General features: G+C 50.4%; 1 protein-coding gene across 2 annotated transcripts in view; it reads left to right on the forward strand.

The window, feature by feature from the left end:
- Nucleotides 1-27,077, forward strand: part of LOC117893117 (titin-like) — a 133,749-nt gene that overhangs the window by 55,430 nt on the left and 51,242 nt on the right. The window contains exons 3-15 of one of the 2 annotated variants that reach the window (XM_034799560.1): nucleotides 1,474-3,076; nucleotides 3,149-3,378; nucleotides 3,435-4,802; nucleotides 4,873-7,671; nucleotides 7,735-13,296; nucleotides 13,355-13,642; nucleotides 13,706-13,937; nucleotides 14,018-14,189; nucleotides 14,255-14,441; nucleotides 15,549-15,897; nucleotides 15,954-17,265; nucleotides 17,359-17,488; nucleotides 21,668-26,998. In XM_034799560.1, the coding sequence (XP_034655451.1) occupies nucleotides 1,474-3,076; nucleotides 3,149-3,378; nucleotides 3,435-4,802; nucleotides 4,873-7,671; nucleotides 7,735-13,296; nucleotides 13,355-13,642; nucleotides 13,706-13,937; nucleotides 14,018-14,189; nucleotides 14,255-14,441; nucleotides 15,549-15,897; nucleotides 15,954-17,265; nucleotides 17,359-17,488; nucleotides 21,668-26,998 (19,563 nt within the window). The remainder of the gene's footprint in view (nucleotides 1-1,473; nucleotides 3,077-3,148; nucleotides 3,379-3,434; nucleotides 4,803-4,872; nucleotides 7,672-7,734; nucleotides 13,297-13,354; nucleotides 13,643-13,705; nucleotides 13,938-14,017; nucleotides 14,190-14,254; nucleotides 14,442-15,548; nucleotides 15,898-15,953; nucleotides 17,266-17,358; nucleotides 17,489-21,667; nucleotides 26,999-27,077) is intronic. The other variant, XM_034799555.1, reaches the window with a different exon arrangement.

Here is a 27,077-nt window from a genome sequence, read left to right on the forward strand (position 1 = left end):
AGAATGCGGATACGTTTCCATTGCAATAAACAAATCTGAAAAATGCGAAAATACAGAGAATTAGTATTGTTTATTCGATTATAAAATGAATATAAATGTTATTTCCTACAAACTTAAACTAATAAATAGTAAAAACCTTAAGAAAATATGCATAAATATTTCTCTACACTGCAAAATTATTCTCAAATAAATATATAAGTGTAGATGTGTCCGCAGACATGTGTCATCATTAAAATTTTCCCAAAAGAACCCCAAAAATATATTATATTCCCGACAAACACTCGTGGGAGAAAAGAAAAAGCAAAATATTTTCCAACCTAAATATATATTCGTGTGTCAACTTGTGTTTCATCATTTAAATCTTAATTGATGATCAGTCAGACGAAATTCGGAACAAAATTCGGACAACTATTTATAGGTTTATCTATTCATCTGCCAAAATCCCATAAGACTGCACTGACACACATATACGTATACTATATAGATACTTTATCTATTTCTATGGCGTATAAGAGTGGCGCGATGCCAAGAAATTTGTTTACGTTTTGTGGGTATAAGAATAGGCCATTAGTTAGAGTGAAAAGGATATAGAGTGCAGCTCTCTCTCTCTCATCTCTTATACGATCAGTTGGAGCATGCGTGAAAAACGAGAGAAAGGCGAAGAGAACTCAAAGAAGAAGGAAGATTAGGAGACAGCTGTTTCTCTCAAAATTTGTTTATCTTTTCGATGTTGTCATTCGATCAGCTGTTTTTGGGAAGTCGTCAACATGTAGATACATGCACACACAAGTACCTTACGTTAATGACACACTTCCAAGAGATACAATTGATAAACAAATGCTTAAAGATAGCATATAAACAATATACAGATGCGAATATACATAGATATACATATATATGTAATTACTTATAGATAGTCTCTACTTATAGTTTTGGTGTGTTTATTTATGGCAGATTCATGGTATAAATAGTTTCATTCATGTGCCAACTTTTCAAGTAAACTTCAAAATAAATTAAAATTGAAGTTTAATTTAATTTTAGGGGAAGTAAATGCTCTTGGTTTTATTTGAAATGATTATAGCAACTAATTTTTAGGAATTTGATTTTTTAAATGATTTTTAAAGGATATTTTGGTGGCAGTTTTATTAGAGAAAATATTGTTATTTTTATTTATTTTATTAAGTTTTTCTATTTTTTGTATCTAAATAATCATTCAAAGTGTTTCCAATTTTATTTTTGCTAATTTTTCGTGCAACTTATTTAAACCACAAACTAAAATCCATACAATTTCCAGCACTACAAGAATCTCTTTCTTTGTATTTTTTATGGAATTAAAAAAGATATCCCTTTCCAGTCTAAAACTTGCTATAAATCCCCAAAATGTATGCCCTTAACCCACATCATTTTTTGCCGCTCTCATTTGCCGCCTTCACCAAATCCCCAAATTTTTGCTAATCAAAATTATTTTTACAGTCCAACAACATTCTGGCGGTGGCAGCATCACTGGCGGCGGCATCAACTATGTGCCACCCGCATTGACACACGTCTATGCCCAGGGCGACATCTCGCCGCCGGTTTTCGAGCAGATCTTCAAGAATGCTCGCTTCGCTCAGGGTGGCAATGCCATGTTTGAGGGAAGGCTGCGTGGCAATCCGAAGCCATTCGTGACATGGACCCGAAAAGGCGCACCACTTCTCGAGTCGCAAAAGTTTCGAATGAGCTACAACGAGGCCACCGGCGATGTGTCGCTGCTGATCAACCAGATTGGACCCGGGGATGAGGGCGAGTACACCTGCACCGCTCGCAATCAGTATGGCGAGGCCATCTGCAGTGTCTACATCCAGCCGGAGGGCGCACCAATGCCAGCGTTGCAGCAGCCCAGCATCCAGAATCTGGAGAAGAACATCTATTCGAATGGGTACTCGTACACGTCCATCGAGGAGGAGTTCCGCGTGGACACCTTTGAGTATAGACTGCTGCGCGAGGTCTCCTTCCGCGAGGCCATCACCCGTCGCTCCGGCTACGAGCTGGACTCTCAGCTCTCCCAGGAGCTCGACCGCACCCTGGGCCCTGCGCATGCGCCACAAATCTCGCAGAAGCCGCGCAGCTCGAAGCTCATCGAGGGCTCCGATGCGGTGTTTACCGCCCGCGTCGGCTCCAACCCCAAGCCCCGTCTCACGTGGTTCCACAACGGACAGCGTCTGGTGGCATCGCAGAAGTACGAGATCTCCTATTCGAGCGGAGTGGCAACGCTGCGCGTGAAGAATGCCACTGCCAAGGATGGCGGCCATTATACCCTTTTGGCTGAGAATTTCCAGGGCTGTGTCGTCTCCTCTGCCGTGCTGGCCGTAGAGCCCGCGGCTGAGTCTGCCTACGAACCGAAACCCGTGGACGTGATGGCCGAGCAGCTGGAGGCGGGCAAGGCCTTGCCCCCTGCCTTTGTCAAGGCCTTTGCCGATCGCGAGGTCACCGAGGGACGCATGACGCGTTTCGATTGTCGCGTGACTGGCAATCCCTATCCGGAGGTCTTCTGGTTCATCAATGGTCGCCAGGTGAGGGACGATGCCTCGCACAAGATTCTCGTGAACGAATCGGGCAGCCATTCGCTGATGATTACGAATGTGACCCGCTTGGATGGCGGCGCTGTGCAGTGTCTGGCCCGCAACAAGGCCGGCGAGGTGGCCATCGAGGCGCAGTTGAATGTGCTGGAAAAGGAACAAGTTGTTGCACCGCAATTTGTTCAACGCTTCAGCACGATGACTGTGCGCGAGGGTGAACCCATAACGATGAGTGCCAATGCCATTGGCACACCACTGCCGCGCATCACCTGGCAAAAGGATGGCGTTCAGATCTCATCCACCGCCGAACGTTTCGTTGGCATTGACGGAGGCGCCACCTGCCTGGAGATACCGCGTGTCCAGGCCACCGATGCCGGCTGGTATCAGTGCACGGCCCAGAACATTGCCGGCTCGACAGCCAATCGTGCGCGTCTCTATGTGGAAGTGCCGCGAGAGCAGCCATCGCAGGAGCAGCGTCGTTTGAATCTGCCCCGACCCACGAAAGTGATTGAGCCAGAGTGAGTGTCTAAAAGATTTCCCTTCAAGTTGCCAAAGTTACTCATTATTTTTCATGTTTCGTGTTTTTGCAGACCCATTCCTGGCCCTGAAATCATTTACTTGCGTCACGTGGAGCGCGCCAAGCCGCATCTGCGGCCTGGGGAGGAGGATCGCGTTTATCCTCCACCACAATTTATTATCCCGCTGCAGAATGTGCAGCAGACCGAGGGCGGACGCGTGCATATGGAGGCGCGCATTGAGCCCGTGGGTGATCCCACAATGGTCGTCGAATGGTATCTCAATGGACGTCCCCTGGCAGCCAGTAAGTAGCACAATTCCATGGGGAAAACTTGGATCTAAGACCGCTCTTTCCTTCAGGTGCCCGTGCCACATCTGTCTTCAAGTTTGGCTTCATCGCCTTGGATCTGCTGAGCATCATGGGCCATGACTCCGGCGAGTACATGTGCCGCGTGAGCAATGCCAGCGGTGTGGCCGAGTCCCGTGCCATTCTGTCGGTTGTGCAGCGTCCATCCATCGATCAGACATCGCAGAATCCCAACAGCGTGCAGTACATCTCGCAGCTGGAGGATTATTCGCGCTATCAGCGACAGGAGAGCTCCGAAGAGCAGCTGAATCAGGCGCCCCAGTTCATACGCCCACTGCGTGATTTGGGCGAGTTTGAGGAGGGTAAAAATGTGCACTTTGAGGCACAGGTGACGCCCGTCAATGATCCATCGATGCGCGTGGAGTGGTACAAGGATGGCCTGCCCATTACAGCTAGCTCCAGGATCACGGCCATCTTCAACTTTGGCTATGTCTCCCTGAACATCCTGCACCTGAGGGCCGAAGACTCCGGCACCTACACCGTGCGCGCCGTCAATCGCATTGGCGAGGCCATCAGTCAGTCGGTTATTCGTGTCCATGTGCGCTCCCAAGTGACCGCCGATCTGGGCATACCCGAGCAGCAGCGTTACATCGAAAAGACCGAGCAGCTGGAGGATTATCGCAGCAAATCGCAGCAGCGTCGTCACGTGCAGGAGGCACCCGAGGCCATTGCCCCGCCGCAGTTCAAGACGCCCATCCAGAACCAATTGGATCTGCGGGAGCACGCGCATGCGCACTTTGAGGCGCGTCTCGAGCCGGTGGGCGACTCCACGATGCGCGTCGAGTGGCTGAAGGATGGCCAACCGCTGGAGGCGAGCAGCCGCATCACGACCTACCACAACTTTGGCTACGTGGCGCTGACCATCAAGCAGCTGACCATCTACGATGCCGGCACCTACACCTGCCGCGCCTACAACGCCATGGGCCAGGACACCACCGTGGCCCAGTTGACGGTCATCTCAAAGAACGAAATTGTCTCCGAGTCGCAGCATCCCGGTGGTCTGCAGAAGATCCAACATCTGGAGGACTCATCCCGCTACGGTCGTCGCGAGGAGGAGGAGATTTGCATCAATCAGGCGCCACGTTTCCTCGGTCCGATGAAGGGCACCACCAAAATCTTGGAGGGACAACGCGCCCACTTTGAGGCACGCGTGGAACCGCAGTCGGATCTGGGCATGCAAATAGAATGGTATCACAATGGACGCTCCATCACGGCAGCCAATCGCATTCAGACCTACTACGATTTTGGTTATGTGGCTCTGGATATATCCCAAGTGAGGGCCGAGGATGCGGGCGTCTATCTGGTGGTGGCCAGGAACAAGCTAGGTGAAGCTCAGTTGCAGGCAACGATGGTAGTGGAAAGTATGTACAAAACAGAACCTAAATCTTTGTGGAATCCACTCTTAATAATCCCTTTTTCTTCCATGCCCAGCTCGTTCCAATATCGACACATCTAGCATGCATCGTGGCCTCTACGAGAAGACCCAAAATCTGGAAAACAAACCCTTCGTGGAGCCCCAATATGACATCGAGGAGATCTCCAAGTCCAAGCCCGTGTTCGTGCAGCCTCTGGCCGATCCCAAGCCCATACATGATGGCAAAAATATCCACTTGGAGTGCCGCCTGGAGCCCATGGGTGATCCCACAATGCGCGTCGAATGGTTCCACAATGGCCGCCCCGTGACAGTGGGCTCTCGCTTCAGGACCTACTACGACTTTGGCTTTGTGGCTCTGGACATTATCAAGGCCACTGCCGCGGACTCTGGGGAGTATACAGTGCGTGCCACCAATCATCTGGGCACTGCCCACACCTCCGCCTGTGTGCGTGTGATCGATCGCACGGATGTCGTCACGGAGACGCAGAACGAGCAATCGCTGGAGCAGATCCAACTGCTCGAAAACTCGCGCAGCAGGCAGCATCGCGAGGAGGATATCACCGTGATGCAAGCGCCACAATTTACGCGGGCGCTGCACAACATCGAGACTGTGGAGGGCACCAATGTCCATCTGGAGTGCCGCCTGCAGCCCGTCGGTGATCCGTCGATGCGCATCGAATGGTTCGTGAATGGCAAACCCGTCAAGACGGGCCATCGCTTCCGTCCCGCCTACGAGTTTGATTATGTGGCCTTGGATCTGCTCGGCTGCTATGCCATCGATTCGGGCGTGTACACGTGCCAGGCGCGGAATCAACTGGGCGAGGCCGTCACCTCTTGCTCCGTGAGAATCACCTCAAAGAACGACTTGATTCTGGAGACGCAGAACGAATCGGGACTGCAAAAGATTGCCTATCTGGAGGATAGCTCTCGGTATCGCCGTCACGAGGAGATCGATGAGGTGGTCAACATTCGTCCGAGGTTCCTCACCCAACCCAAGAGCCTGAACAACACCCGCGAGGGAGGACACGCCCACTTCGAGTGTAAGATTGAACCCGTCACGGATCCCAATCTGAAGGTTGAGTGGTTCAAGAATGGACGCCCCATTACGGTGGGTCATCGCTTCCGTCCCATACACGATTTTGGTTATGTCGCTTTGGACATTGTCCACTTGATTGCCGAGGATTCGGGTGTCTACACCTGCAGGGCCGTCAATCTGATTGGCTCCGATGAGACCCAAGTGGAGTTGCAGTGCCGCAGCAGCGAGCAAATTGTCACCGTGACCCAGAATGAGGCGGGCCTCGAGCAGATCCACTATTTGGAGGATCGTTCGCGGTACATCCGTCGCGAGGAGATTGACGAGAGCACCAAGCAGGCGCCAGTGTTTACCACATCGCTGAAGAACATTGAGATCAAGGAGAACCAACGGGCGCACTTTGAGTGCCGTTTGATCCCCGTTTCGGATCCATCGATGCGCGTGGAGTGGTACCACAACAATCTGCCCCTCAAGTCGGGCTCTCGCTTCACGGAAACCTCCAACTTTGGCTTTGTGGCGCTGGATATTATGTCCACGCTGCCCGAGGATGCTGGCACCTACACCTGCCGCGCCTTCAATGCCGTTGGCGAGGCCATCACCTCCGCTGTGGCTGTGGTGCACACCAAGAAATCGATTTATTTGGAATCGCAACACGAGACGGCACTGCCACGTCTGCAGCATCTGGAGGATGGCTCCAAGCGTCAGCGCATCAGTGTCCAGGATGAGTTTGTGTCCCAGGCGCCGGTCTTTACGATGCCCGTGCGGGATGTGCGTGTGGCCGAGAATCAGGCTGTGCACTTTGAGGCACGTTTGATCCCCGTGGGAGATCCCAACCTAAAGGTCGAGTGGCTGCGCAATGGCCAGCCCATTGAGGCCTCCAATCGCACCACCACCATGCATGACTTTGGCTATGTGGCACTGAACATGAAGTACGTGAATCCCGAGGACTCCGGCAGCTACAGCTGCCGTGCCATCAATGAGTTGGGTCAAGCGGTCACCTCCGCCTCGTTGATTGTCCAATCAAAGACGGCCATTCAGCTGGAGACACAGCACGAGGCTGCCATGCACAAGATTCATCAATTGGAGGATCACAGCCGCTACCAGCGACGCGAAGAGGAGGAGTACACAGTCACCACGGCCCCGGTGTTTGTCACGAAACTCATTGGACCCACGAACCTAAAGGAGGGTCAAAGCGCCCACTACGAGTGCCGCATTGAGCCGTATCCGGATCCCAATCTGAAGGTCGAGTGGTTCCACAATGGCAAACCCCTCAGCACGGGCCATCGCTTCCGCACCACCTACGACTTTGGTTTTGCCGCCTTGGACATTCTGACGGTTTATGCCGAGGACTCTGGGGAGTACACCTGCCGCGTGACGAATAATCTGGGCGAGGCCATCAATTCAATCAATCTGAATGTCACCTCTCGCTCCTCGATCATCCATGAGACACAGCACGAGGATGCACTGTCAAAGATTGCCCATCTGGAGGATGCCTCACGCTTCCAGCGCAAGGCGGAGGAGGAGCAGTTCCACGCAGAGCGTCCACAATTCGGTCGCTCCCTGCGCAATGCCAAGGTCAATGAGGGCACGCCGGTGCATCTGGAGGCTACGCTGATACCCGTGAATGATCCCACAATGAAGGTCGAATGGTACTGCAATGGCACACCCGTCCAAGCGGGACATCGCTTCAAGACAACCTACGATTTTGGTTTTGTCGCTTTGGATATCCTTTATGCACATGCCGAGGACACTGGCACCTACATGTGCAAGGCCAAGAATGCAATTGGAGAGGCAGTCACGACATGTGCTGTAAACGTAACAGGTACGAGCACCCAATACACCCTAGAAATCCTTTATTAAACTCCTAATTTTCCCATTTTTCCAGCAAACAAAACCCTCGATCTGGACACCATGGATGCGGAGAGACTCGAAAAGATTCGCCAACTGGAAAGCTATGCCCCACCCACCAAGGCTGTCGTAGAGGAGAAGGGCTCCAAGCCCATTTTCCTCACACCACTCAGCAATTTGGAGCACCTCAAGGAGGGCGAACATGCCCATCTCGAGTGCCGCGTGGAGCCCATCAATGATGCGAACCTCAAGATTGAATGGTTCTGCAATGGCAAGCAGCTGCCCATGGGTCATCGCTTCCGCACCACCCACGACTTTGGCTATGTGGCGCTGGACATTCTCTATGTCTATGGCGAGGACACGGGCACGTACATGTGCAAGGCCACCAATTTGTTGGGTGAGGCGGTAAACACCTGCAATGTGCGTGTGTTGAATCGCCGCAGCATGATTCTGGACACCCAACATCCCGATGCGCTGGAGAAGATTCAGAAACTGGAATCGAAGGTGGTGAATGCACGCACTGAGGTCGGTGATCATCCGATTAGTCCGCCACACTTTACGGCGGAGCTGCGCGGCTCCACGGAGATTTACGAGGGACAAACGGCGCACTTTGAGGCGCAGGTGGCACCGGTGCACGATCCCAATCTACGCATCGAATTCTATCACAATGGCAAGCCACTGCCATCGGCTGCACGCTTCCACATCACCTTTGACTTTGGCTATGTGTCGCTGGACATTACCCATGCCGTGGCCGAGGATGCTGGCGAGTATTCTGTGCGTGCTGTCAATGCCATGGGACAGGCCGTGTCGGCCACTAATCTCAGGGTGATTGCCCGCGGCACCATCATCTCGGACACACAGCACCCAGAGGGTCTGGAGAAGATCCGCAAGCTGGAGTCCACGGCGCCACATCAGCGCCAGGAGGTGGAGACACCGGGCACTCGCCAGCGTCCTGTGTTCACGCAGCCGCTGCAGAACATTGACAGGATCAATGAGCACCAGACGGCGCACTTTGAGGCGCGCTTGATTCCCGTGGGTGATCCCAATCTGAAGGTCGAATGGTATCGCAACGAGAAGATCATCGAGGACAGCTCTCGCATCACCAAGCAGCATGACTTTGGCTTTGTCTCTCTGGATATTTCCCACATTCGGAAGGAGGATGAGGGCGTCTACATGTGCCGTGCTGTGAATCCGCTGGGAGAGGCCGTGACCACCGCCTCCATGCGTGTTGTGTCCGAGGCCAGCATTCTGATGGACACGCAACATCCGGACAGCATTAGTCGCATCCATCAGCTGGAGAAACCTCTGGCGCCACGTCCCACCGAGCCGGAGCGTCTCTTCGAGAAGCCCATCTTCACGCAGCTGCTGACGGGACCCTCAGAGCTATGGGAGGGCGCCCACGCCCACTTCGAGGCGAGGGTGGTGCCCGTGGGTGATCCTTCACTCCGTTTCGAATGGTTCATCAACGGAGTGGAGCTGCAAATGGGCTCCCGACTGCGCACCACTCACGACTTTGGTTTCGTGACGCTCGACATTGCCGCTGTGGTGCCGGAGGATGCCGGCGTTTACATGTGCCGCGCCTACAATGCCGCCGGCGAAGCTGTCTCCTCCACGGCCATGAAGGTGAAGACCAAGGCCAACATTGATGGACAACCTTTGATCCCCGAGTCCTGGGAGGCCATTCGCCTGAAGGAGGCAGCCATGAACCGTGTGCCCGAAATGTTTGTCGACTCCACGCCACAACAGGCGCCGGTGTTCACGACTCATCTGCAATCCTACGACAAGTTGCACGAGGGACAACATGTGCTGCTCGAGGCTCAAGTGGAGCCACGCGCTGATCCCAATCTGCGCATCGAGTGGTTCAAGAATGGCATCTCCCTGACCACCGGCTCGCGGATACGCAGCACTTTCGATTTTGGTCTGGTGACGCTCTCCATTAATGGCTTGCGTGAGGATGATTCGGCCATTTACACCTGCAAGGCCACCAACCAGATCGGTGAAGCCGTGTCCACATCCTCGCTGAAGATTGAAGATCGCCACTGGCTGCAGGCGGACTCCCTGCATCCCGATGCCCTGCCACGTATTGGCGCACTGGAGGCACCCAAAGCGGATCGCCCAGCGGCGCCAGAGCCCACCTATGAGACGCCCGTGTTCATTACGCACCTGAACAACATCGAGTGCAAGGAGTCGGACAATGTGCGCTTCGAGTGCAACGTGGAGCCCGCCAGGGATCCCACAATGCAGGTCGAATGGTTCTACAATGGACAACCGCTGCAGGCGGCAGCCAAATTCAAGTCCATCTATGACTTTGGCTACTGTGCGCTGGATCTAACCAATTCCTATGCGGAGAACAGTGGCATCTACACGTGCAAGGCCACGAATAGCCGTGGCTCGGCCACCACATCGGGCACACTCAAGTGCACCGGTGGCAAGACCATGTACCTGGACACACAACATCCCCAGGGAGAGAGCGGTCTGGAGGCAGTGCAGGAAACCGAAGAGGCACTGGCCAATCGTTATGCCCAGAAATCGAGCAAACCCGAGACCCAATACCCACCGCCAGTGTGGACCAAGCCGCTGCAGGCCGAGTTCCATTTGTCGGAGGCGCAGCCCATCCATTTAGAGGCCAATGTGGAGCCCAAGGAGGATCCAAATCTGTTCATCGAATGGTACTTTAATGGCAAAATGCTGCAGCATGGCTCACGCTTCAAGATGACCACAGAATTTGGTTTCGTGACAATGGACATGATTGAGGTTTACGCCAGGGATCAGGGCATCTACACGTGCAAAGCGTACAACAAGGCCGGTGAGGCATTCACCTCCACAACCATCTTCTGCTCCACCAAGGAGAGCATCATTGAGAGCACACAGCACCCCAAGGGCGCTGAGGGTCTCGAACAGATCCAGGACCTGGAGGATTCACTGCGCAAGGATGGCTCCAAGCCGGAGCAACCCGATCTGGGCATTGCCCCACGCTTCACCACGGAGTTCGTCAACATTGCAGACATTGGCGAGGGCGAGTTGGCCCACTTCGAGGCGAATCTTATACCTGTGGGCGATCAGAGCATGATCATCGAATGGTTCTACAATGGCAAAGTGCTGGAGGCCAGCCACCGTGTGCGCACCATCTACGCTTTTGGCACCGTTGCCCTGGAGGTGCTCGGCACCAAGATCGAGGACACTGGCACGTACACGTGCCGTGCCACCAATAAACATGGCACGGCGGAGATCAGTTGCACGTTGGAGTGCGTGGACAAGCCACGTGGACAGAAGCCGCACTTTACCTCCCACATTCAGCCGCTGCAGGGCTTGAAGGACGGACAATCGGCGCATTTCGAGTGCACTTTGATCCCAGTCAACGATCCGGAACTGAAGGTCGAATGGTATCACAACGGCAAGCTGTTGCGTCACTCGAATCGCATCAAGACTGTCTCCGACTTCGGTTACGTTGTCCTGGACATTGCCTACCTGCAGGATCACGATTCCGGGGAGTATGTGTGCCGTGCCTGGAACAAATACGGCGAGGACTTCACCCGCACCACCCTCAATTGTGGCGGACGCGGCGGCGTCTTCTACGACAGCCTGCAGCCTGATTCCTTGCAGCGCATCCGCGAATTGGAGTGCCCACAGGGCCAGCAGGGAGATACCAGTGCACCCGTGGTGGCAGAGCCACCGAAATTCATCACGCAGATTGCGGATGTCACCAAGCTGGTGGAGGGACAGAGCGCGCACTTTGAGGCGCGTCTTACGCCCATCACGGATCCCGATTTGGTCGTGGAATGGTACTTCAATGGCAAGAAACTGCCGCACGGCCACCGTTTCCGCACTTTCCATGACTTTGGCATTGTCATTCTGGACATCCTTTACTGCTACGAGGAGAACTCTGGCGTGTACGAGTGTCGGGCGGTCAACAAGTACGGCGAGGATTCGACACGCGCCTCCCTCAAGTGCGCCTCAAAGGCGAGCCTCATCTTGGACTCGCAGCTGCCGCGCGGCATGGAGGGTGGCCTGGAGAAGATTGCCAATCTGGAGTACAGCATGGTGCGCACACGCGACGACACCACCACCGAGGAGACCAAGGGCAAGGCGCCCGTCTTCACCGTGCCCCTCGAGAACATTGACAACATGCGCGAGGGCGAGAATGCGCACTTTGAGGCAAGGATAACGCCCGCCGATGATCCCAAGCTGAAGGTTGAATGGTTCTGGAATGGACGACCCCTCAAGGCGGGCTCACGCTTCCGCACTTTCTGTGACTTTGGTTTCGTTATCCTGGAGATTTCCCCGGTCTATCCCGAGGACTCCGGCGAGTACTCGTGCCGTGCCATCAACGAGTACGGCGAGGCCGTGACCACCTCCACCATGAAGATCCAAGGCAAGCGCTCCATCATTATGGAATCACAGCTGCCCAAGGGCATGGAGGGCACCATCGATCGCATTGCCGAGCTGGAGGGATTGGGCTCACGCAGCACAGAGTTCGTGCCGGACGATGACACTGGCAAGCCGCCAGAGTTCATTACGACGCCATTTGATATGGTCATCACGGAGAATTCGCTGGCGCACTTTGAGTGCCGCCTGCAGCCCATCAATGATCCGTCGATGCGTGTGGATTGGTTCCACAATGGCAAGGCCCTGTGGGCTGGATCTCGCATCAAGACCATCAATGATTTTGGCTTTGTAATCCTCGAGATTGCGGGCTGCTATCAGCGCGATACGGGGCTGTACACGTGCAAGGCCACCAACAAGCATGGTGAGGCCACAGTGTCGTGCAAGCTGCAGGTCAAGGGTCGCCAGGGCATCATCATGGAGCCACAGCTGCCGTCTAACTTCCGCACCGGCACCGAGAGCCTGCAGAAGCTGGAGGAGAGCATGCACAAGCGCGAGGAGATTGTCATCGATGAGGAGCAACCCAATCCACCGAAATTCACCGAGGACATTAAGGACAATCTGGATGTGCCCGAGGGCGGACCCATACACTTTGATTGCCGCGTGGAGCCCGTCGGCGATCCATCGATGCGCATCGAATGGTTCTACAATGGCCATGTGATGGCCACTGGCTCCAGGGTGCATCAGCTAAATGACTTTGGCTTCATTGCTCTCGATGTGGATTACATTTATGCCCGGGACTCGGGCGAGTACACGTGTCGTGCCACCAACAAGTGGGGCACTGCCACCACCACCGCCAAGGTCACGTGCAAGGGCAAGCATAACATTGTCTACGAATCGCAGCTGCCCGAGGGCATGACCTCGGACAAACTCAAGGAACTCGAACGCGGACGCATACCCGAGGCACCCAAGATCGTCGAACAGGAGTACGGACCCCCGCAGTTTGTCACACAAATCACCAACGTGACCGTGGAGGAGGCCGAGGCCGTCAGATTCGAGTGCCAAGTGGAGCCCAAAACGGATCCCAGCCTGCGCGTTGAATGGTATCGCAATGGCAAACCTCTGCCCTCAGGTCATCGCTACAGGAACATCTTTGACATGGGTTTCGTCTCGCTGGACATTCTCTATGTTTATGGCGAGGACTCTGGCGAGTATGTGTGCCGTGCCATTAACAATCATGGCGAGGATCGCACTAGAGCCACAGTGTCCTGCAAGAGTGAGTTTTACCCTGCACTTTCTTCCCTTCCTTTCTATAACTTTTCTATCTCTCCTAGAACTGCCCACAATTCTGTTGCAAAATCAAGTGCCACGCGGCATGAAACGCTCCGATGCCTTGACCCAAATGGAGGCCACCATCAAAAAGTACACCTCGGAGGTGCATCTCACTGAAGATGATCTGTTCGATCCGGATCGCAAGCAGCCCCCGAGGTTTGTGACTCAAATCAAGGAACAGCTGACGCTCACAGAAATGGCTGTGACGAAATTCGAATGCCAATTGGCGCCCGTGGGTGATCCCAATATGAAGGTTGAATGGTTCTTCAATGGCAAGCCATTGCTGTACAGTAAGTAATCAAAGATCTAAAGCACCGAAACTCCTACTTAAAGTTGTTATTTTCTTCCCATAGAGAACCGCTTCCAACCCATTTACGACTTCGGTTATGTGGCCATGAACTTTGGTTGGGTTTATCCCGAGGATTCCGGCGAATATGTCTGCCGTGCCACCAATTTGTATGGCAAGGATGAGACCCGTGCCTTCATCAAGGTCTCCGGCAAGCCGGGCATTGTCTATGATTCGCAGTTGCCTGCTCATATGCAGAGCATAGATCGCATTCGTGAAATGGAGGCCTCATGGCAGGTGTAAGTATTAACAGAAAAGCGTGAAAAACCTTCACAGCAATTAGTTGAATAAATTCTAATTAAATGAATCCTTCCCTTAGTGTCCCTGAGGAGGCTGATCCCGATGCCAAACCGCGTTCTAAGCCTGTTTTTGTCAGCAAAATTGAACCCCAGACGGTGGAGGAAGGCGAACCCGCTCGTTTCTGTGTCCGTGTGACTGGACATCCACGTCCCAGGGTCATGTGGCTGGTCAATGGCCATACCGTGGTGCATGTACGTATGAAAGAGATCTCTAAGAAATACAAAACTAAATGGTAAACCTCTCTCTTACCCCCTAGGGCTCTCGCTATAAGCTCACCAACGATGGCATGTTCCATTTGGATATCCCCAAGACCCGTCAATACGACACTGGCAAAGTGGAGGTGATTGCTCGCAATTCTGTGGGTGAATCCATCACTCAAACCGAATTAAAGGTTGTCTCACGCTCCGATGATTATCGCAATGTGCTGAAGAACTCGCCACGCCGTAAGTGCCACAGATATTACACACAAATTTACAAATTATTTACAAGCTATTTAGACAAAAATAACAACAAAATTTACAAACAAAATGCAGTAGAAAAAAGAAACACATGATAAAACTCTCACATATAAAAACTCATTTGTAAATATTTACACATGACAACATGCCACAAAAGATACATTCCACATAATACCCGTAGATGCAACCATGTTCTAAAAGTAGCAAAAAACAATTTAGATAAACAATCCACAAAAGAAAAATTCCCTCAAGAATCCCCCCAATACCGAAATCCCACAATTATTCCCACCTCCAAATCCCAAGAGATCGGATCGTAATGTAGGAGAGCGCTTTTTGGAAGGAAGAAGGACCCCCAAATGGACTCTGCAATGTCTCTCTATCTCTCTCTCTCAATCTGCTTATCACGTTCTAAGTATTGCCATTTGGAGCCATGGGTAATATGGTGATAGTTATGATAGTTCTTTCTTCGTGTGTCTCTGTGTGCTGTTTTCCGTCTGTTTTTTATCCAAACTGTGGTCATCATCCGCTTGTCATTCAAATTCTGTATATATTCCTCCCTTTCTCTCTCTCTCTCTATCTTTCCTGTCTTTATTCATAATTTGTTGAGATCAAAAACCAAAAAAGGAGCTTGTAAACCTCTAAAAAGAAGTACTAAACCAATAATCATATATTCTTTGTACTAAATCGATTTCCCAGTGACTAAAATTTAAAGATTTAAGGCATGAAAGTTTGTATTAAAGATTATGGAAACACTTAGATGTGGCAAAGAAATTTACTGAACAGAATTTGGAGAGTTTAAGATACTCTTAAGATATTTTTACACATTTATTCATGGATGGTAGGTATGAAAAAATAATAAATGCAAGGAGAATAAATATCTCCACTGCTAGAGAGCAAAATAAATCTGTTCTTTGCTTATGTATAAAATAAAATGCCTCATCTTTGTGTTCCATAATATTTGTTACCAGAAATACTAACATCTATCATCCCCGTAGCAGCATGTAGTTGTGTCTAAACAACCTTTTCTTTCGGTTCCGCCTTTATATGTTTTAAATTAAATCCCAAAATTGTGCTCCCCTTTTGAATGTACAGCCTGGTATGATTACGAGCTAGCCGCCTATCAGAAGGAGCGTCAGGACAATGAGCTGGAAAAGGTATTCGATGAACGTAAGCAATATTTGTCCGAGCAGAGTGCACACACGCTCAAGGGTGTGGAGCATCTGAAGCCGAAGCAGTACAAGCCACAGACACCCGACTGGCAGCAGAATGTCAAGGCCAAGAAGAGCGAGGACTACTACAACAAGCTGCAGAGCCTGGAGGTGGAGCAGCTGCTCAAGGAGACCAATCTGAGGAGGGACAATCATCAGTATGCCATACCCGGCGAGAAGGTTGTCAGCAGTTCAGCGGCCAAGGGCATGGCACACTCTTACGAGGAGAATCTGTAAGTAAAACCACGAGAAACCCAAACAAATATTCACTAAGAGAGCTTTGTTTTAGTCAAGAGCAAACGAGCACCACTCAGGTCAAGCCTGCCCCACCAAAGGGCATCGCTGAACCCTCCGAATCATCGGTTCATGGCCGTGAGGTGCACATGAACAAGCAGCAGCAAGTGCAGAAGGAGATCCAAGGAGATCTTGAGATCACACGCAAGATCACCGCCACCGAAACCACCGAAGTGGAGCACAAGGGCACAATTCAGGAGCGCGTGGTCAAGGGACCCGTTAAGCCTGCCAAGGCCCCAATTTTCACCAAGAAAATTCAACCCTGCCGCGTGTTTGAGAACGAACAGGCCAAGTTCGAGGTGGAATTCGATGGAGAACCCAATCCGACGGTGAAATGGTACCGCGAGAGCTTCCCCATTCAGAACTCACCGGATCTGCAGATCCACACGTTCAGTGGCAAATCGATTTTGATTATCCGTCAGGTGTTTGTCGAGGATTCGGCTGTGTTCTCGTGCGTCGCAGAGAATCGCGGAGGCACCGCCAAGTGCAGCGCCAATCTCGTGGTGGAGGAGCGTCGTCGTGCCGGCAAGGGTGGCATTCAGCCACCGAGCTTTGTGACCACCATTCAGAGCACCACCGTGTCCACCGGACAGCTGGCACGCTTCGATGCCAAGGTCACGGGTACCAAGCCCATGGATGTCTACTGGCTGAAGAACGGCATGAAGATCCATCCGAGCATCAAATTCAAGATGCTCGAGGAGGATTCCATCCACACTTTGCTCATCATCGAACCCTTCGCCGAAGACTCTGGCCGCTACGAGTGTGTGGCCGTCAATTCGGCTGGAGAGGCGCGTTGCGACGGCGACTGCGTGGTCCAATCGCCCACAAAGCCGGAGAAGCCCACGACACCCGGCAGCGAGAAGGCCCCACACATTGTGGAGCAGCTGAAGAGCCAGTCTGTGGAGGAGGGCAGCAAGGTGATCTTCCGCTGCCGCGTGGATGGCAAGCCCACGCCCACAGCCCGCTGGATGCGCGGTGAGAACTTTGTCAAGCCCTCGCGCTACTTCCAAATGTCGCGACAGGGCGAATACTATCAGTTGATCATCTCGGAGGCCTTCCCCGAGGACGAGGGCACCTACAAGTGTGTGGCCGAGAATAAGTTGGGCAGCATTCAGACCAGCGCCCAGCTGAAGGTGCGTCCCATTGAGAATTTGGACGCTCCACCGACCATTACGGCACTGAAGGATGTCTCCGTTACGGAGGGCATGCCCGCACAATTCAAGACGACGGTGACGGGCAAGGTGAAGGCCACTAGTGTTCAGTGGTTCCGCGAGGGACAGCTGATACCCGAGACACCAGATTTCCAGGTGGGTTTCCAGCAAAAATACTCAAATTTTATTGTTCTAGGATTCTTTGTGTGTTAATTGTGATAAATAATATTATTTCGGAACTCGTTACAGATGATCTTTGATGGCAACAGCGCTGTGCTTTTGATTGGAACCACCTACGAGGAGGATTCGGGCATCTTTACAGTACGTGTGACTTCGTCCACCGGCCAGGTCGAGTCCTCAGCCAAACTGACTGTTAAAAGTAAGGATTAAATCTAAAAACTAAGCCAAAACCGCAACCAGAGTTCGACAAAATACCAAGCAAACACACACACAAAAAACCAAACGTAAGCGAACCGTGTTCAAAACATCAATCAACAAAAAAAAGATCAAACAACCAACAGAAAAACAAAACCAACTCCAAAGAATGCTCAAAAAATAACTGAAAATACTAGAAAGTAACGAATATTTTCAGTATGGAAAATACTTAAAATACCGACAATACTGAACTTATACTGAAAAATATTTAAAACAAAGCAACTGACACAACGAACCCCCTAAAAAAAGCTACGAACGTATAGAACCAACCACTACTACTACTCGTACGATTGTACTACCTAAAACCTATCGAAATATATCGATAGCTATCGATATTGACCAACTACTAGTCGTAAAAGTTTGAGAGTGAAGAATATTTGAAAGCGAAGAACCTAAAACATTTTCTAAACTTATTTCCAAACGAACGAAGTTTTTAAATTTTTACTAACCATTTTTGCAAAATGTGAAACCCACAGCAACAAAAATATCTACCATAATGTTTAACAGGAAAAACAATTAACCAAAGAACAAAAACTAAAAAAATCAACGCAAAGAACAAAAAAAAATATTAAAGAGAAAAATTTTAATTGAAAAAATAATAAAAATAATTACAAGTATTTTGCAAAACTATAAATATTTATAGAACATTTATTCAAGTAGAAAAAACATCTTGCTGGCAGCACTAGGAAATTAGCCCACAAATTTCAAATTGAAAATTGAAAATTCTTTAGCCACAGAAAATGAGTGAAATTGAAAATGACTCAAAGAATATTCATGTAGCTGAGACAGTTCTCTAGGCCCCCCGATGAGTCGTTTTATAAATAAGGCAGCCACAGCTTATGTACAACAATACTTTCAACGAAATTATGTCCGAACACTAGAGCATACATATAGGCAGAAGGCAGGCACAGGCCACTTTAAGAATACTCGGTGTCTTATGTATAATATTTTGTACCGTATCCCAAATGATACTATATATAGTATCTCCCAACAATCATCATTCGTGCGGTGTAGTTTTTTTGGTGCCGTGTGCACACGAAACGCACATTTCAACCGCCTCCGCTCGAGCGTGAAAGTTGTTATATTTTCATGAGAATATTAGCATAAAATATTATGGATGACACATCTAGCTCACACACTGCTCGTTGCTGGTTCTGTTCTGCTCGTTCTGTGTTCCGTTTCTGGTATCTTGTATCTGCCAGATACACAGACACACACATACCCACCAGTACGGTTCTGTAGCCAAAAAACTAGAACACAGAAATATCGAAAGCCATTCAGCCATGGGCTTTACATCTTGCCATTCGAATGATGCTCTATTTTTCCCTCTAGATCTTCTTCTATATGTACTCTTTTTTTCCTCCCCAATTTGTTCTATTTTCAATATTATTTTTGGAGAATGTTTTGCTTTGTGCTTTCGAGAAAACTAATTTCCAATAGATTAGCGTTAAAAAATCCGTGCTGTTCCGTGCTGGGATCTATTTTTGGGGGCCAGCCCGCTGTCTGGATATCTGGTGTTCTTTCGTTTAGGCAAAACAAATTGAAAAACATTTTATGTATTTTCCGCTTTTTGCTTCAAGTAAATCTTGAAATTTATTTTCAATAAAAAGGCACAACAAAAAAAAAGCAACGAAAGAAATTTCTATAATTCTGCGGGGGGTTAGGAAACATGCAGAAAATAAATTAAAGAGATTACCTAAAAGAGATGATCCCCAGGGGGTTTTTAAGAGATCTTATAGCCAAAAAAAGATATTGGCCAACAACAAACAGCAGTTGGGCATTTACTCATTAGACAAGAACATGAATTGATGATTTTGTTTATGGTGCAGAAATGAATTTAATTAGATTAATCAGTCACGGCTGTTCACTCATCGAGCAGCGGAGGGACCTTTAGATGAATCATGTCTTGCTCCCCCATGTAGTTTTTCTTGTGTCTTGATATATTTAGCTGCCAGGCCCAAAGATGTTTTGTTGTTTCCAAGCAAAGATGCTCCCCTGTTCGATGCTGCAAAATAAATCCCATATTAGAAAAGGTTCAAGCTGCGCTTTAAGATACTTCTTCATGATCAAAACTCTTACCAAAACATAAAACCCCAAACGTACGATCCTCCACTGACAGTCCTCTTTCAAATATGTTTATATCTGTGTATATCCTCACATCGATTATTGATGAAGATGATTATGATTATAATGATAATGATTTATGTATTGTTTATATTTTAATTTACAATTTATTTATTTTTGTAGTGATGTTGCATGAGATTTTATTATTCATTTTTTATTACCGCTTCTTCTACTTCTTCTGTTTTTCTTTACTAATTTTGTTTTTCCATTTTGTTTTGTCAATCACACACTCTCAATCATCAATCATTTGTTGTAAATGAATTCCAAAAATTTGTCCAAAAAAATCGATTACAAATCGATGAATATTTGCCGCTTGTGAGCTTTACTAAAAAATTAATCATAAAAACTCATGCGACTCTTTTTGTTTTTAAGTACCGATACGATTTCCGATTTGTAATTGTATGTTTATGTTTATCATTTATCGATTACTTTCGATTTACCGATACCGATACCGATACCGATAGACGATACACACCACTATCCACTCTCCACTGTCCAAACTTTTTGTTGTTTTTTAATTTTATTTTTTTATAATGTATTTAATACTTAAAAACCAAATCTGATCGCGTCTATAAATAAATTCAAGCAAAATGCATTAATTTGAAGAAAAAAGAACTTTGTTTTTGATAACTCCTGCTCCCCTGCCAGCACACATGCCACAAAACACTGCCACCAATGCCACACTGCTACTGTTGTTACTGTTGCCAACGCTGTTGCATGCATGCCATCAATCAGTCTGAACACACAGGTAAAAATCACACAGGTAATGTTGTTTTTTTTTGCAGAACAAAGTAGGAACTGCTCTTTTTTTTCAGGGCAGAACATTGCCCGTTTGTTGTCTATAACGGAATGAGCAGCGAAATCTCTCGTTTGGATCTATGCAGTACGCTGCTGCTGCGGCTGCTGCTGTTGCTGCGCTCGCTCTGAGCAGGCTGGCGGGCAGACACACCCCGCCCATAAATCTGTCTGTAGCCGCTCTGCCAGCGCCACAGCCCCACCTGGTGACGTAGCCGCCACTAATCAGATATCTATTTTTGGGAGGCAACACAACACATTTCAAATTGCTTGCTCTCAATTGTACTTGCCACACAGAGGCCACCACATCCCATCCAAATGGCTGCCATTTAATGATCGTCGTAATGATGATGAGACGAAAAGATATTTCGTTTTGTCATGACATTGTGTGGCACACTCACAGATCTCAGACAGATATAGGATTTAGAGGGGCTGCTTAATGCAGTTTTAATCATCGCACATCCAAGTGTAGGGACTGCTGCTCCGTCATGCCCGATTAATGATTCATAGGACACATAGAAAAACCATAATGTCACCTCACAACAGCAGAGACTTGTGACTATGCGACTGACTCTTTTTGACTATTTTTATCAATGCCAATTAGCTAAAATATGTATTTCGAAAGAGATGTGACCTAGAGGTACGATCCACCTAGGCCCACATGGGTCCCATATTGCAAGAGGGCAAAAAAAAGCATTGGGAGATGGCAAACGAAGGGGAAAATTGAAAACAGAAAGTGTTTTCACTTACATTCTTAACTTAACGCTTTGCATATTTAAATTAAATTAAATTCAATTGACTAAACTGTAAAGACCAAATTTTTAATGTAAATATGAATAATTTGCTCTTTCTTTGCCACATTTCTCCGAGTGTATGCATGGCCAATATTCAGGGTCACAGAAGCTGAGAGTCTACGAGGGGGCTGTAGTGGGGATTTCAGTGGGTGGGTTTTTGGTTTCATCTGCGCTGCTCTGCTCTGCTCCTCTGTCTATAAATCCACTAAAAATATATTTATTTATGTTATGTTTCAAGTTCATTGTTTTGCATATGCGCCCACAAAGATTTCTGACCTATTTATAGATTATAGTATGGCCAAAAGGTAAGTGGAAGACTCCGCCTTTGCTCCCCTAGAACTCTGGATATGCTTTAGTCCTCCATCTACAGAGCGATCCCTTAACTAAATCCCTTTACCCCAACCATTTAGAACGACGCATCTCGGCCTTTCAATTGCGCACAATTGATTCCGCTGAAGATGAGTCCTCATCCTCTGGCCGGGAGGACAGTGCGCCCGATTCCCCACTGCAGCCAGGACAACAGCTGCAGCCAGGAGGCCAACAGCAACAGTTTGGCCAGTACCTGGGTGTCAATGGACATGAGGGCAGATCCCGCACAAAGAAACCCAAAGTGAGAAGCAAATCCCTGCAGCCTGCCACAAAAGTGATTCCCTGGCGCAAGTCCTCACGCCCAACACGTGGACGTTCGCTGGACAAGGGTGTCTTCCTGCCTGGCTTCAAGCCAGAGCCTGTGAAGTCCTGGACCGAGGAGACCATCAGCCTGAAGGCCACACCCATTGAAAAGAAGAAGCCAACGCCAAAGCTAGAGGCGGCCACAGTCGTGCTCAAGTCGATCAAAACGGAGCGGGACCAGGGCATCATGAGTCTGGGCGCCACACTGGAGCAGATAATTGCCGGCAAGACGGAGAAGGAGGCAGTGCCATGGATCACCATGCGGGAGAAGCTGAAGCAAGTGGAGAGCGTCTCGGAGCAACTGAACAAATTCGACATTGATGAGGTTTACCTGCGCCCGCTCGAGGGCACCATCGAGACGGAGGAGCCGTTGCCGCAGCAGGCCCAAGTGGAGCAGGAGCAGCGCACCAAGGAGATACAGCGACTCAAGAGCATGGAGAGTGTCGAGATTATGGAGATGACCGATCAGATCGATAAACTAATCACACAGCAGCAGAACAACAAAGATCTGATACCCTGGAAGGAGATGCGACAGCAGCTGAAGAGCGTGCAGCGTGTCACCAAGCAGATTGACAAATTCAAGATCGAAGAAGTGGAACTGAAGCACTTGCAGGCCCAGCAGGCGGCCATCGCTGAGGAGGTACTCCTCACCATCGATGAGAGCTCCAAGGGTTCCATCTCGAAGGTTGTGCAGCGCCAGGATCTGCAGCACTACGAGGAGGATCAGTCTGTGGGCAGCCACAAGCAGCAGTTCATCACCACCGAAGATGTCAACATAATGCACGTATCGGAGCGGGAGCAACTGGAGGCTCAGCGTCTGATCCTTGAGCAGCAGGCCGTCAATTGGCGGCAGCAGCAACAACAGCGACCACAGCTGCAGCCACTGACCTCCGTGGAGGACACCATTTCGCAGACGAGCGATCGCCAGCGATTGGTGCAACAGCAGAGCCTCATCGAGGAGGCACAGCGGCAGCAGTTTGTGCAGATCGAGGACTCGCAGATGATGAGCATCGAGCAGTACGAGCACCAGAAGATCATCAATCAGCGCACACAGCAGGAAGCCTTCGACTGGCGACAGCAGCGCGAGGCCCAGAAGTTCATTCAAGTGGAGGACTCTTCGCTGATGCACTTGCAGGAGCGTCAGGACACACAGGAGCAGCAGTTGCTGCAACAGCAACCCGTCCTGTGGGATCGTGGCAAGAAGAAGCCGGAACAGGCACAGCCACAGCCTCAGGCACCAGTCCAGGAGCAGCCACAGCCACAGTTTGTGGAGAAACCAAAGACCTACGAGGAAATGCACGACGTGTTGCAGGAACCTCTGCCGGTGGCACAGCCACAGCAGCAGCCGGTGCTGTGGGAGCGTGGCAAGAAGCAAAAGCCAGCGGCTCAAACCTACGAGGAGTTGCATGATGTGTTGCCGGAACCACAGCCCGTGCAGCAGCCCGAACAGGTGCCTGTCCTGTGGGAACGTGGCAAGAAGAAGGTCGTACAGGAGCAGGTGACCACCACCCAAGAGGTGCTGCAACAGTCCACCCAAGTGATTGAATCTCAAGAGGTGTTGCAGCAGTCCACACAGGTACTGCAACAGCAACAGATTGTGGAAGAGACCAAAAAGACAGCCGTTCGTCGGGTGATTCCCCCACGGGAACCCGAACAAAAGGTGGAACAAGTGCAGCTGAAGCCCACGCCCAGACCACGCCCCAAACCAGCGGAAAAGGCGGAGGACTTCCAATTGAAGCCCCTGAAGACCATCAGACCAGTGCAACAGACGGTGGAGCAGCAGCCGGCACAAAAGGGCTACGAAGAGGCCACGGATGAGCTGCCCGAAGAGGCGCCTGTACCACAAGTGGAGGAACAGCCGCAGCCTGTGCTGTGGGAGCGTGGCAAGAAGCCAAAGCCTCAACAGACCGTAGCACAAGAGGCAGCACCGACTCTAGAGGTTGCAGTCGACACTTTGGAAGAGGAAAAGATTGCACCCGAAGAGCCACAGCCGCAGCCTGTGCTGTGGGAGCGTGGCAAGAAGAAGCCAGCGGTGGCAAAGCCAGCGGCAGTTGTCGAGGAAGCAGCACCCAAAACTCTCGAAGTGGTCGAGGATACCTTGGAGGAGGTGCAGCAGCAGATCGAACCTCAACCGCAGCCCCAACTGTGGGAACGTGGCAAGAAAAAGAAGCCCGTGCCCAAGCCACAAGAAGTTGTGGAGGAAAAACTGCAGGAAGAAACTAAAAAGACCTACGAAGAGGCTGTCGATGTCCTGCCCGAAGAACCCAAAGTGGAGGAGGCGTCACAGCCTGTGTTGTGGCAGCGTGGCAAGAAGAAGCCAGCAGCAGCAAAGCCAAAGCCAGAGGCAGAGCCTGTAGAAGAGGAGCAGCATACCGATGAGGTTGATGCACAAATTGAAAAGGTTCTGGTCGAAGAGGAGGCGGAAATTGTTCAAGAAAAGCGCAGGATCAAGAAGACCAAGAAGCCCAAGGCCCCACAGGAGTTGCCTGAAGAGATTGTGGAGGAAATTCCAGAGGAAGAAATTCCAGAAGAGGTTGTCGAAGAGATCCAGGAAGAGCAGGAGGTTGTCATCGAAGAAAAGAAAAAGGTGAAAAAGGTGAAGAAACCAAAGAAAATTGCTGAAAAGACTGAAGAAGAGGCCCCTGAAGAAGAGGTTCCCGAAGAGGAGGCCCCTGAAGAGGAGGTTACCGAAGAGGAGGCTCCTGAAGAGGAGGTTCCGGAGGTGATCGTGGAAGAACAGGAAGAAACCTTGGAAGTCCAAGAAGAGATTGTGGAAGAAAAGAAAAAGGTGAAGAAGGTCAAGAAGCCCAAAAAGACTGCAGAAACGATCGAAATCGAGGAAGAGCAGCCCGAAGAAGAGGCGCCAGAAGAAGAGGAAATCATAGAAGAACAATCAGGGATCGTGGAAGAAAAGAAAAAGGTGAAAAAGGTCAAGAAACCGAAGAAGAAGGTGACCGTGGAGGAAGAAGCCGAAGAGGAGCAACCCATTGAAGAGGTGGAGGAACCAGAAGTTGAAGAACCCGAAGTGGAAGAACCTCTACCCACCGAAGAGCCCAAGAAACCCAAGGCCAAGCCACAAGAAGTGGTGGAGCAAGTGGAGAAGGTAGAACTGAAGCGAACTCCACGCAAGCAACAGCCGCTGCCCGAGAAGGAACAACTGGAGGAGGTGTCCCTGAAGCCACTGAAAAAGACTGCAATTGTCTCGCAAGAGACACCACAACCAGAAGAGATCGTAACGGAGAAGGTGATCGTCACAGAAGAGCAAATTGTGGATGTAACCAAGAAGCGGGTAAAGAAAAAGAAGCCCAGGCCAAAGACTGACACAGAAGAGGAGGCACCCGAAGAGCCAGAGGAAGAAGACCTCATCGAGGAAGTCGAGGAAGAGCAGCCACAGCCAGAGGTCGAGGAGCCACAGGAGGAGCTGCAAGAGCCCATTCCAGAGGTGGAACAACCTGTCGAGCCAAAGGCAGCACCAAAACCCAAGCCCAAGCGAGAGGAAATCATCGAAAAGGTGGAAGAGGTGGCCCTGAAGCGTGTCGCACGACCAAAGAAACCGCTGCCAGAGGAGGCAACCATCGAGGAAGTGCGTCTCAAGCCCACAACCAGGAAATCCATCAAGCCCGAAGAAGTGACACTCGAAGCAGTGGATCTGCAGCATGTGGAAAAGGTGGAGGAAGAGCTCATCCAGGAGGAGAAGCGCAAAACGAAAAAGGTGAAGAAACCCAAGCACGAAGATCTGCCAGAGATTGCCGATGCCGAGCCCACACAACTGGAGGAAGCGGAGCACTTGGACTTGGAGAAGGAACCCAAGCCGGAGGAGGAGCAGCCTCAAGTGCCATGGAAGCGTGGCGAAAAGAAAAAGCCCGTGGAGGAGGTTCTCGAGGAGAAGCAATGGCCCAAGGGCAAGCGGCACTTACTGCCCGCCGAGCAGCCCCAGGAAGTGCAACTCAAGCCCATACCCGCGAAGCCAGCGGAGGCGCCACAGCAGCCAGAAAAGGCCATTCCCGGTCCCCAACTGCAGCCCCAAGAGAAACCCGAAAGCGAAGAGGAGGAACTCGAGCTGGAGCCACTCAAACTGCCCGAGGAGGAAGCTGCGCCCAAGGTCAAGAAGGAGAAGAAAAAGAAGCCCAAGCTAAGGAAGGCAACACCCTCGGTGGATGAGGTCTCGGAGGAGATGGCCGAACCATTTGCAGAACCCATTGCCGAGGAAGATGAAGTCGAAGAGATTCTGCCGGTGGACGATGACAAGGTGGTGGCAGTCTCCGAGGATGTTCTGCCCGAAGAGGAGCTCCAGCCCACGGAAGAGACCACCCCCGAGGCGAAGCAAAAGGCACAGAAGAAGCGCACAAAGCGCCTCAAGCAGGCCTCTGTGGAGGGACAGCCGCAGCTGCTGGAGGCAGCCATTGCGGAAATCGAAAAAGTGGATGAAGTATTCCAAGAGATCTCACAAAAGACCATCACACTGCTCAAAAAGACTGAGGATACGCGGCCGCAGTTCATAACCACAGAACAGCTCATCGAACTGGATGTGGAGGATGTGCGCCGGGATCTCGAAATGAAGGTTACTTCAAATATAATTAAGAAAGAGAAGCGCCGGGTCGTGCTCGATGACAGTCAACCGTTGCCCGAGCTGGAGCTCATCACACAGAAACGCATCCAAGAGGGCATCGATCGCATGGCCGATGAGGAACTCATCGAGGATCAGCAGCTGACACAGAATCAGCAGGAGACAACCACCTCTGAGGTGATTGGACAGGAGCGTAAGCTGGTGAAGAAAAAGAAGAAGGAAATCAAACCCCCACGCATCACCGAGAAGCTCCGCCCGCGACAATGTGTGCCCGAGGAGCCCACTGTCCTGGAGTGCAAAGTGGAGGGTGTACCCTTCCCCGAAATCAATTGGTACTTCAATGACATTCTGCTCTTTGCCTCGGAGAAATACGAGATCACCGTGGTGGAGCAGGTGGCACAGCTGAAGATTGCCAAGGTGACGCCCAGCGATGTGGGTGTCTACACGTGTGAGGCCAAGAATGAGGCTGGTGTGGCCACAAGCCGGACAAATATTATTTTAGGTAAGTTTAACATTAGTTTTTACTCTCCTTTTAGTTATATTCTAGCCCCGACTAGCACCCATCCTCCTCCCACTTTTGT

Source organism: Drosophila subobscura, chromosome J (assembly GCF_008121235.1).
Source record: "Drosophila subobscura isolate 14011-0131.10 chromosome J, UCBerk_Dsub_1.0, whole genome shotgun sequence".
NCBI classification, from domain to species: Eukaryota; Metazoa; Arthropoda; class Insecta; order Diptera; family Drosophilidae; genus Drosophila; species Drosophila subobscura.